The sequence below is a fragment of the Nelumbo lutea genome, chromosome 8, assembly GCF_056320005.1.
Source record: "Nelumbo lutea isolate HS-2025 chromosome 8, American lotus-T2T, whole genome shotgun sequence".
In the NCBI taxonomy this organism is placed as follows: Eukaryota; Viridiplantae; Streptophyta; class Magnoliopsida; order Proteales; family Nelumbonaceae; genus Nelumbo; species Nelumbo lutea.
In genome coordinates, this window is record NC_142691.1 from 58,368,007 (window position 1) to 58,380,387 (window position 12,381).

The 12,381-nt window shown below is 37.6% G+C and overlaps 1 protein-coding gene and 1 long non-coding RNA gene across 3 annotated transcripts; both read right to left on the reverse strand.

The window, feature by feature from the left end:
* Positions 1 to 2,729: 2,729 nt before the first annotated feature.
* LOC148844394 (squamosa promoter-binding-like protein 3) lies at positions 2,730 to 9,897 on the reverse strand. 2 transcript variants are annotated; one of them, XM_088959192.1, is made up of 8 exons: positions 9,237 to 9,897; positions 8,552 to 9,042; positions 8,278 to 8,461; positions 7,883 to 8,019; positions 5,686 to 5,952; positions 4,178 to 4,429; positions 4,042 to 4,100; positions 2,730 to 3,005 (listed from the first exon to the last, which is right to left on the reverse strand). In XM_088959192.1, the coding sequence occupies exons 2-8, from the start codon at positions 8,964 to 8,966 to the stop codon at positions 2,922 to 2,924; spliced, it is 1,398 nt and encodes a 465-aa protein (XP_088815318.1). In that variant the 5' UTR covers positions 8,967 to 9,042; positions 9,237 to 9,897; the 3' UTR covers positions 2,730 to 2,921. The 2 variants fall into 2 exon arrangements, with proteins under 2 accessions (XP_088815318.1, XP_088815317.1); XM_088959191.1 differs by having other exon boundaries at positions 8,278 to 9,042.
* A 115-nt stretch (positions 9,898 to 10,012) lies between these two features.
* Positions 10,013 to 11,907, reverse strand: LOC148844395 (uncharacterized). Its single transcript, XR_016103645.1, has 2 exons — positions 11,775 to 11,907; positions 10,013 to 10,723 (listed from the first exon to the last, which is right to left on the reverse strand). It is a non-coding gene; the product is annotated as an uncharacterized LOC148844395 (long non-coding RNA).
* Between the last annotated feature and the right edge of the window lie 474 nt (positions 11,908 to 12,381).

Genomic DNA, 12,381 nt, shown 5'->3' on the forward strand with positions numbered 1-12,381 from the left:
ATTTTCAGTAGGGAAAATCTATGATATTGGGAAGACATGATAGCGGAAGAGCTTTGATCAATCAGAGCGCTTCATAAATTTTGATGAAAACCGCCTGATTGGTTCTTATCTGATACCGGTTGATTGGCTGTAAATTTTTCTGGTATCATGTCTTTTCTGGTTTCATTGTTGAATCCTTTCCGGTATCATAAGTTGATTCTATCAATTAAATCGTATATAATATATTGAGATTTCCCTGTTTTCTTGTAATTTTTATCGAGGATAAATTCCAAAATTTTTTAGAAAAACACTTATTTTATCAATATATAATGGTTTGCTATTTTAATGTTATTTTTTAAGGTTATATTTTTAAGAATGAAGTTCTAAGTTTGTTATTATCACAGATGGTTATAGATGTCATTCAATTAATAATTGATTTGTCTGGGTCCATGTAGAATCAATTAATGATCGATTTAGGACTGATCCACCGTAGTGTGAATATTTGGTAGTGAAGAAAAAAGAATATGTGAATATCAACCATCAAAAAACAAAGACTGCAAAGGTAAAAATTATTTTAGAGCTAAGACCCATTTTATCTATGCGTGTAAACGTTACATGATACATATGAATGTGGATTTTCGTATGTAAGTTTTATCTACCTGTTCACGTGATATACATGTTACAGGCATTTGATTGGTCGAAGCCTGTGTGACCAATTAAGCCTGTTTGGTCAAAGTTTAAATGGGGTTTTGATTGGTCAAAGCTCTTCTGGTATTATTTCTTTCTGGCATCACAGATTTCTTTTGAATCTATATTATAATCTAAAATGCAGTTGTCCATGTCAGATTCCCAACATTGCTTACAAACCCTTTTTGAATTTTGTGGTTTTTGTTGGATTTTTAAAATATAAAATTAAATTTGGAATTATTTACTCCAATTCAATTAAGAATCTGAATGTAACAAGGGCATCTTTTTTCACACCAGTCCATGGGCCTCTTCTAGTCTCCACAAAATGAGATACTTTTGACTCACAAATTTGTTTAATGTGGGGTGGGAGGTATTTAAAGGTACAGTGGTTTGAAAAGAAAAAAACGCACGACACGTTCAGTGACCACCACCCATTATGCCTACCGAGTACCGACTACCAAATCCAGAGTTCCAGACTCCCAAAAGGCCAAAACACCAACGTGGCAAAAAAATCATTCATACCGTTGTTTCTACGACACCTTGCTAAGTACCAGGTACCAAGATAGCAGTTTGGATCTCCTATCCACCCATGCCCTACTACAGTGGTACATTGAGAACATCTCTGATATTCACATTTTACCGTAGAGATGTTTCCAATGTACAGCTGTAGTGTGTGGGTAGGATTCTTGTGGATAGGAGATATGAATTCCCAAGAGAGGTTTTATTTACCTGTTGTTAGGTTTACAGTGAACTGGATGATAGGATCATCAGATCCAGGAAATTGCTTTTTTAGGTCTATTAATCAATGTGTCACAATCCCAGTAGAAATCTTTGGACCGTATTCGAATGGAGCTTGCCAGTGTTCTTGGACCGTTGATTACCCAAAGATGAGATGATTATTCCCAGAGGGATAACCATAACCAAATACCCTCGTCTTGCTGGTGGCCCAGTCAATTGAAAAAACCCAAAGGAAAAATTCCATCTGTCCTTACACGCAACAATATAAATAATTGAACACAAGATCTGCCACGTGTAACTAAAATTAGGCCTTGTATGCTGCCTGCATGGATGTGGGCACATAATATAATGGGTCGGGCAGCCAACGAGTTCGAATCTCCCGCCAACAAAACACGTTCCAACACCCAACCAACTTAATCTTAACTTCTTAACCACCCCTCTCACTATGAAATGAAATGTACGGTGTAAGATGTTAAGGAGTTGGAAAGTATTCTGTTGGCAGGTGATCTGGACTCAGATCCAACAGAGCTGAACAGAACCGATCCGATCCAATTATCTGGATCCGTTTGGTTTAAATCCACATGTGACGTGTAGGATCCGTTTGGTTCACAGTCAAAATTGGATTTGGAATCGGAATGGTCGATTCATGTTTCATATGATATGAGAATGAACCGTGACCTCATAATCCCCTTCTACTGGTAAAGTTTGTGTTAGGTTTCACATAATAGTAGAAAATTTAAATACAGAAAAGTTTGGATGGACCGACGACTATTCTCATTTCTCAAGATACCTCCTCGAGAAAATATAAGCGTAAAAAATTCCAAACTGAAGAGAAAAATAAGCTAATATATATAAACATAAAAAATGAGAAAATAAACTAAAGAAAAGAAAATAAAAATCACAAACAACTGAAGGTTGAAAGAAAAAGAGGAAAATCGTTTTCTAACTAGGACAAACTAGACACCAGATTCTTTTTCCTGTTTTCAGTAACTGATGGTTCCAGTTCAACCATCAGTTTACTTCAGTTTTTAAAACATTCACATCTACTAATTAATATATTTTAATTGCTTTAATTTATTTGCACGCTTATGCAAATCAATAAAGTAAGCTCAATGACTAGAGCAAAACACCAAGGGCTTGTTGTCTGGAAAAGAGAATAAAACAAGCCATAAGGCGATATATCAAGTAGACAAATATCTTGTGTTCCAAACCAGGTTTTCACCAAACAATGCATCATGATCTAATGTGAGTTTCTGTAAAATTCCATAAAGAACAGCTTTGCAATTTAACTGAGTGAATAGATTCTACTGTATGAACAAAAGAAATTAAAGGAAGCAATCAAATTGCCATCTTAAATGTCGTATGCAGTTGACCTGTTTAGCATAAGATTTCAGGGTTCCGGAAATGGACAACAAAAAAGACATTGGATGGAGTTAGTGTACCAACATCATGGAAAACTGCAATTATGCAGTAGAGATCTAGAGGGCAAACAACCCGATGAAAGTGGTAGCTAACTTTCAGAACGTGGAATTTACACTTGCATTTTGACTCCTACACAGAGTTGAGGACTTCACTTTCCATGCCAAAACTGCATTGAATTCCTGAAAAGGTTCAAAATTTATTAGTGCTGCAAATGGAGGTAGCTTTCCATGATTGACAAATGTAGCATTCAAGTGCTATTCTCCAAAAGTTTGGCCTGATTTTACTAGATATATATTTCCGCTACTAATGTGGAAGTATAAAGTCCTTCAAAATGGCAATGATAGCACTTTCAATGTAGGGTAAGGATCCATAGAAAGCACTGCTTTCCTTGCACTCTTTAGAAAAGCATACGGAAGTAACCAATAATCCTGTTTCGCCATGTGTTTTTGGCAGTCAAAGGGACTCGTACATATATGGTACTGCAAGTCAGAATTGCATGTGAGATATGATTTACTACTAAAGCCAAGGCACCAGCCACTTGGATGGACATGCTTGTTCATGTGTTATGGAAGAACAATGTAGTCCAATCAGTGTATTCTTTGCAGCCCTAAAATAGCTTTCTAGAATTTGTTCTCATAGAAGGAATTTGGATACTCATGTAAGCCATCAAATGTTGGTTTCTTTGACCACTAAAATCTGTTCGATGTTGCTAGACTATACCGAACTTAACATTCCTAACTACTTAGGAAATTCATCCATCATCCCCCGAAAGAAGTGACAGGATGGTAGGGCTGCAAATACATAGGATTTGATCTGAGTTGAATTTGAACCTGATTCATTTAACCCAGCACTTTAAGAATTTATTCTTTAGGATTAAGTGGGATGTGGGATTTTGATGTATCTATTTTTATCTATTTATGATATATTCTCTTGTTTTATATTTAATTTTGTAGATCCATACTAGTTTTTACAAGTTTAATGAACTTTGAATTGAATCAGATACCAGTTTATATTAATGAATCAAAATTCAATGCACGCCTTGCATATTCATCAGATGACAAGTTGAATTTGGATTTTCTCTACAGGTTTATGCATGCATTTCCACTGCCACACCATTTAGGGACACATAAATGTTTTGTTAGCAAACATTGAACACTAAAATAAGTCATGCTAGTTAGATAGTAAATAAAGGGAAGAAAATAAGAATCCACAGACCTTTGGATTCAGCCGTTTCAGGGGGGGATGGTGTTGGTAGGTTCCACTCATCAGTTCATCTGATTGGAATAAAAGAAGCTTGACTCAAATGATGCCTTGAACAGATGAAACTCTTGAAATTGACCATTACCATTACCATCTGCACCCAATGAATGTACTCTGGATACAGCTGGCTGATGTTCAACCTGCCAGTATTCTGATGAAGGTGGTGGCAAGTCTTGAGGCACCACTGGCTGAGCCATCCTTGTGTGGTTTGTATGCATGATCTGATCAAGTGATGTGGGTTCAGGATCAGTTGAACCCCAAGAATTAGTTGACAGAAGAGAGAGAGCACGCCGAAGATCCGGTGTTGTGTCCAAGTTAGAAGCGACCCCAGATGCTTCAAGACCTGAAAAAGGTAATCATATGATTAATACCAACAACATGAAAATATTAGAAAGACACAGGAAGACAAACTTCCAAGAACCTACCGAATGGGATGAGGAATGCAACTTAGGTGGGCTCAGGTTGAGCATTTGTTAAAATTTAAAGGGGCCTAGGCATGTCATGCCAAAGCATCAACTAGCAGTTCGCTGATCTTAGCATCTATTTATATGTTTCATTGCAACTAATTCTTGTATTACATTATTATCATTGCTCTTGTTATTGTTGTTGTATACAGGATGGCTGTGCCCTGTTCGCAGTCAATACAAAAAACCTTTAGCCAATCCACTAGCAGTTCGCTGATCTTAGCATCCATTTATATGTTTCATTGCAACTAATTCTTGTATTACATTATTATCATTGCTCTTGTTATTGTTGTTGTATACAGGATGGCTGTGCCCTGTTTGCAGTCAATACAAAAAACCTTTAGCCAATCCAAGATGAATACACATAAAACTATCATCTTGGTTGGGTTAGTGGGGTTGTGGTGATTGGAGTGGTAATGGCAGAGGATGGTGAAATAAGGGCAACAACCAGTCAGTATGGTTCCAATGGCAACAAGGAAGAACCCTCTGCAAAATGAATCAGTAACAACGCATACTTGCAAGGAATACTTTTGGTTATAGTTGTTATACACTTATATAAGATTAATTAATTACTATTGTAGACCATATTGGTGAAATAATGGTGGCACTGGTGGAAGTTAGATAGCCATACAGGAAGAATTTGAGGTAGGGAGGTGGGTCCTAAGAGTGGTTGAGTTAGATTAATTAATTACTTGCTAGAAGGCCATGAAAAACTAAGGAAGGATTTATATTTCCATTGACTAGAAAGTAATAATGAGAAGTCAGACCCCATTTTCAAATAGGAAACTCTCGGAATCTGAGTAGTAACTAAACCTGTTCCTGTCTGACTGGAGTTTCTTGGTATAATAAGATCCAAATTTTGGCACTCATACAATAGAAGGTTCTAGAAATCACTAGGTATGGTGCATCCAGAAATAGGTCCTAATCCACAGTATTTGTGACACAACTATTTGTGGTTAAGGGCCAACAATTTTTACCTGATTATTTCTAGGTAATATTAGAATGAAACTGGATTCTAAAACAATTGTCAGGGTCCATAACTTCTTCAGTTGTAGGCATGTCAAATAGTGCATCAAATATTAATCATAAGAACCATTATAGAATGTTATTTTCCTGATGAATGAAAATATTCTACCTTGACTAAGGATCTCAGCATTGGTGCCCTTGAATGACAAAAGCCTATCAGAGTCATGACCATGTCTAGAAATGGCATTTGGCATCTCATTGTTTGGCAAATGCAATTGTCCATCAATGCCTCCTGCTTTTGCTGGTCTTATCAGAGATCCTCCTCTTGTTTGTGTAAGCTTATAGTCAGATGCACTTTCCCAAGTTGGATCTGCAGCAGGTCTAGTATGAATAAGTGGCACCCTGTTTAAAACAACGTTCATCTGTTGCCTCCCATCTGTGAAGATTGGCACAATAAAGTCAATTACTAGAAAGATAGAAACAGTGAAAAGTTTCACTTATATTTGATGTTTTTCTTGGAAATATAAAACTTTACATGCTATCATAGAGATATCGAGTCAAAAACAGGACTGTCTATGCCCAAACGGAAGTTATTAGGTTGGAGAACAGAATTGAAACTATAAATCCACTTCTAATATAATTAAGAATAACATGACTTAAAAAAGAAACCAAGTACAAAACAAATAAAAAAATAGGCAATTGACATCATAGAGAAGACATAAAAGATGATCATGTTCTTACATGTCCAAGGATATGCCATATCAGCTGGTAGTCAAATACAGAGATAGATGAGACAATTAATGCCCAAGAATAAGTAACTTGGAGAGCAGAATTGAAACCATGAATTGGCTAGTAGTCCAACACAGAATGACTAACATTAAAAGAAAAACAAAAATCAATTCCAAGAGAAATGACCTGGTTGCAACAATATGTTGGCATCTTATAGAAGATGTGAAAAATAATCATGTTCTTACATGTACACAAATGCCATACAAATGGTGGCATCTGCTGGTAGTCTAACGGATTGATATGAATAGAAGAAAACAAAGTATACACCATAGAGCAACTGGAAGTGATCTATGTCAATAATATATTCACGTCTTATGGAAGATCTTAAAGATGATCATATTCCCATATGTCCAGCACATATCTGTACCAACCCACTCCCTTCCTATCAGGAAAAAGACATATGCACTAGACGGGTGTATACAAGCTAAGCTGACCCAAACTCTCTCCTTTTTGCTTAATTATGAATTTCTTTGTTTTTGAATCAACAAAAAAAAATTATTATAAATACAATTATTAGTGTGCCAGAAAACCCTTTTCTTTGGGTTAGCCCCTAATACCCACCCCATTAATTGCACCTTTTGTTTACATACTATGATTTCCCATTTTAGGAGACAAAACCCTAATGTAACTGGTTCCTATTTATTCCTTCTCTTGCGGAGGCATCTGCCATGCTGTTTGCTGATCGTTGAGTCCATTAATTGCACCTTTTGTTTACATACTATGATTTCCCATTTTAGGAGACAAAACCCTAATGTAACTGGTTCCTATTTATTCCTTCTCTTACGGAGGCATTTGCCATGCTGTTTGCTGATCGTTGAGTCCCCCCTGAAAGTTGTCCACAATTCCAGGACAAGATTCTTCACCTCCCCTAGAATATGACAATATTTACAAGGGCCTGTGCTATTGTGTTGGAACCATCCCATGACTTCAATCTCCCCTCCACCACAATATCTCTAGAGATTACCCACTGTCAACCCATGTAATACAGCCCAAAGCTTTGCCCTTGTTTCATCTTAACCAACAGGTCCAAAAAATAAAGCAAGAAAATCACCTTGGCAATTCCTAAAAAATCTCCACCAGTTCCCGAGTTTCATGGATTATCCATGCTACACCTATCAAAATTTAGTTAGATGATATTTTCCAAAGAAGAGGACCATAGTATTACTAGTACAATAAGCTGCCAACTTCTGATTATATCAATGATTGAAAAGGGAGTAAACACATCCATGGTTTCTAAACAGGTACCATAGGATTGCTGCTCTGGTACATCTCCACATACCACCCCAAAGAATTGGATACTAGGGTAGATCAATGTAATGAATTCAATCCTGGCCCAGGTATTCCCAATACAAGTTTCTGCCTTGTTGCTTGTCTTTGCCAAAGCATCAGCTGAGAATTATTTCTAGGGATCCACCTACTCAGGTTGCTACCTAGAATTATTTCTAGGGATCACAGCATAAAGCACATAAGATTTCAGTATATAATTCTAACATCTGTAACACACTCACATAATGTGAACATTTAATACAACTCAACATTTACAAAAAAGAAAAGTTGTTCAAAGAGACAGACGGCACCATAAAATGATGAAGAAAGCCTTGCAGAGTTGAATTGGATTGCCTCTGGTTGTGGTTTGCGGCGACGTGCATTGTGATCAGAGAGACGCCTGCGGCAGCTTCGCTTTTTCTCATCAAACTCAGACAAATCATGGAACCTTTGACATAATCAAGCAAGCAATTGTCACAACAATGTCCTTCTAGCAATTTCAATAAGCTAATGCTATACAGTTGGAGCAGAACTTCTCAACTACAATGGATAGAAACATAATAATATGATTTAAAGCATGCCAGAATACCATCTGTGGATGAAAGATTGCAAAGTTGAATAAAAGCAATCAAAACTTGAACTACAGAACATTGGTCACCTAACTGATGGTCATTCCAACTATTCAGTTATCTTACAAGAAGCATACCTGCTACACTGTTGGCAAAAACGACGTTCCAGGCCTGCTACAATTACCTTTGGGCATTTGGAATGGCTTTCACAGACCCTATGCCTGCGATGATAATCTTTAGCTGATGAAAGGTCAAGGTTACAACCTTCTACTTGGCAGCGCGGGGTCTGTGTGCTTTGATAAGATGCCCTGGATCTCTTTGCTGTGGTAGAAGATGACGTTGGAATAACAGAAAAAGAGGAATGCTTAATGGTGCTGCCGGCACAAATGTCTTCAAAGTAAGTGCGCTTACCAAGCTTTAAACCAATCAACGGTTCAGTGGAGCCTGAAACTCCCAGAGTTGGAGAGGTTTCAGTATCTTCTAATCTGGGTAATTCTTTCTTGTTTCTAAAATCTTTAGACAAAGCTTCAGCTGTCTCAAAATTAAAATTGGACATTTTTATGCCCCCCTTTGATGATGAGTCAACAGATGCAGAGATCGAGCTCTTGGAAGAAGAGCCATGTCCCAAATCAGAACCAGAACAGCCACCGCCTGCAGATGAATAGACAGACCCATTGTCAATTCCCCCATCTCCTTCGATCCCCCAATCTGTTGGTTGCACCTGCCTAGGAATCTCATTTGCTTTTCCATTAAACATCACTAGATTCTCCCAGTCCCACTGAGAGGGAGTCTTTGGGTTCCACTCCATCACAGAAGAAGTCCTCATAGAAAAGTTTTTACAAACCGTTTAACTCCATAAAATATGCAGACTCTAATTCGTTTCTGTTGGACAGCACCAGATCCTGTAGGTATGATATGAGAATAAAAAGGGGGAAATGTTAGCGAGCTAATAGTAAAAGAAAAGAGGAAAGTAATCAAGCATAAACGAGTGAGATCCATGTGAACAAGTGGGAAACCATTGCATCAACTCAGATTGGCAAGTGTATTCTTTCTCAGTTATTAATGAAAATTCATTAAGGAATAAATCCAAACATACCTCCAAAATCATATAAATAGAACTGTCGAGTCTTTTTTCTCAGCTTCCTCTATCGTCAGCAACAGAAGATCAACAGCATATGGACAGCAAGAAGCAAACCCCCTTCAAATGGAAGAAATTAGTTTCTTTTGTTCCCTGAGCAAGACGACTACCGCTGATAACCCTTAAAACCCAACTCCACCACACTCAGGAGGAAGTCAAAGGGTGGAGAGAGAGAGAGAGAGAGAGAGCACTCTCAACTATATGATCCTGAGGCTACGATCTTCTTCCTTAATTAGCTATATATGTCACGTCAAGAGTCCAATGTAACAGATACAGAGAACGTTTGCTTCTATCTCAGAGACAGAGAGAGAGGGAGAGAGACAGAAGAGAAAGAAAGAGGTGAACTCCCAAAAACCTAAGAAAACACCAAGATACAGACTGATTGCATTAGTAACATCCTTGTCATCTTCAATCTCTAACATGTTAAAGCAATGAAGATGATCCTTCCCCCCACCCCCAACCCTCTATCTCCATACTTTTAAGTCTCCTCGGGTTCCCAGAAGAAATCTAAACCTCAAAATCATCAGAAGATATCAAGCTGTAAAACTATCTCTTTTTAGTTCCTTTATGTAAGAAAAACTGTTTTGTTCCAGCAAGACCCACCCACCCCCTCGATACCAGCCAACCTGCTCCCTGCCTGCTTCTGTGAAAGAGAGAGAGAGAGAGAGAGAGAGAGAGAGATCACAAAAGATCACGTCTCCTTATTATTTTCACCACACCCAATTGGTTTCCGAAAAAAGTTACCGTTACCCACCACCCCAAATGAGTTAGAATTCTCTACCTTTCCCTCTACACAATCATTTCGCTCTCTTCCGTCCAAAGACTCTAACTCCCCCTCTTTATATAATATCCTTTTGCTATTCACTTTTTTCCAATTATTTCTGGACCCAACTGAGCTTGTATCTGTCAAAACTTTTACTGCCTTATACTAAAACTATCCTCGGAGTTGAAGCCTTAGCAGTGAGTATTAATTTTTTCCAAAAATAAACATAATAACCATTTTGCCCATCACCCCACCTTCTTTCTTTCTAGTTTCTACCTTGTAATTAATAATCATCACATCTCATCTAATTTTCAATCTAACCATCCATTCTTCTACAATCCTGGGAGCTCCCAAGACCAAAAATCATCTGATAACCACCTCCCATTGCAGAAGTAAAAATTTATTGAAAAGATAAAAAACCCTAATGGTGAATTATATAGAAGATGAGAAGATTCCACTTCTTCAACTGGATAGAGCATATGAATGATGAATTTCTGATCAGACCATCTCAAAAAGAAAGAAAGAAAGAAAAGAATATGCTTTTTTCTTTGTTGGGTTGCAAATAACTCCACTTTCTAGACACTAATCAATTCTTCATGATCGCAATATCTTCTGCAACAATGAAGACAAGGACCTTGGCTCTCGCAGTCAACTAAACTATGCCTCAACGTGCTTTCTCCACCTAATCAAACCACAAAGGCATTGTTACTTACTGAAATCAAAACGTAAACCAACAAAACGCTGAATTGACCATCTGAGTTCAAGAACAAGGAGTTTAACACGTCAAACTCATTTTTCCAGTTTCTGGATAGATATGAAAAAAACCGAGTCAAACTCTCATTGACCAATATATACTGTCAGGAATTCTTCCTTTTTCATCTCTGTGTCTGATCTGAACTTCAAGTTCTGATCCCTTTTCTGGAGCCTTTTCAGCTTGCTTCGCAAAAACATAAAGCAAAACAAGTTTTTTTTTTTTCATTACATTTTTTAATAGTTTAATGGTTGTTTGGCTAATATTTCAGATATAGAAAAGCATTATTGATTCTTCTTTTAATTTTCTTTTTCTGATTACACTTTGGAAGTATTGTAAGCTTTTCTTCTCTGTAGAGCCTGCTTCAAGCTGGAAAAAAGATTGGATTTTTCGTCAAGGTCAGAAATGTCTGTGAAAATATCAGAAAATCTTCAAAACTGGAGATTCTTTTTCTCAAATTCATAATTATTATTATTTTTTAAATCACAATTAGGTTTTCTGACTTTCTCTCTCTCCTCTAAAACATGCATGAGCTTCGGTCTCCGATCGCAGTCTTCTATACGGCTTTCCACCGGGAAAAAGGCCCCACATCTACAAACTCCACTCTTATTTTATTTTCGAATTACTGATTTAAGAAATTCCGGCGGTGAATTTATGCCGAGCAAAGAAGAGAAACAGGATTTTTACCGTTTTCAGACATTTCTAACGAATTTTTTTCTTTTGTATCCGGAATTATCCATCTAGGGTTCCTTCTGAAAGAATAAATAAGAAATGACTTTCGATTTTTCTTGTCTTCAGATATTTGCAAGCTTTCAAGTACTTGTGGCCATTAATACATGTACTTGAACATTGAATCCGGGAAATTTTCCCAAAGAAGAAGAAATAGGGCTTCTTTTATGCTACCCAGTTTAGATTATTAAGGCTGATTAGTTGCAGCAGTAGCTTAACAAGAGACAGAGAGAGAGAGGTTTGCTTAACTTACGGGCGTAAAAGGTGCTGATGGTGATCATGTGCGGAGTCTGGCATTTTATGAAGCTGCAGAGCTCTCAAATGCAAGACAGGTGGACGAACTCCCTACCAACCGATCCCACTCTCAGAGTCTTCCTCCTTTCCCCTTCTTCCACACTCCTTTAAATACAGAGAGAGACAGACACAAAGCGACAGAAAAGGAGAAAGAGAGAGTGAGAATGAGAAACAAGGCATATGATATGACATGATGTTTTACAGAGAGTTACGAAACGAGTTTACCCGAGTTACCGTTTCAGCTCAGTATGCATGTGAGACAACACTCAACACAGAGAGAGAGAGATAAGAATAAAGTGAATTACAGTGAGCGTGAAACCACAACCACGTGGCAAGTTGCTGTATGGTTGCATGGAGAAAAATGTTGACAGGTGGGTAAATAATTTTAGGGTTGAAAAGTTGCCACGTGTAAACAGGCGGATAGGGTGGGTTTACTGTAACGTGGAAGTGGAATTGAACTATTGAAGTGTGATGCTAAAGGCCGAGCGGTCCTCCACCTATTTTATTAATGGGTTTAGGGTTGGGACTTGGGAAGGACAAACAGAGAATTCTGTTGACTAAACGGA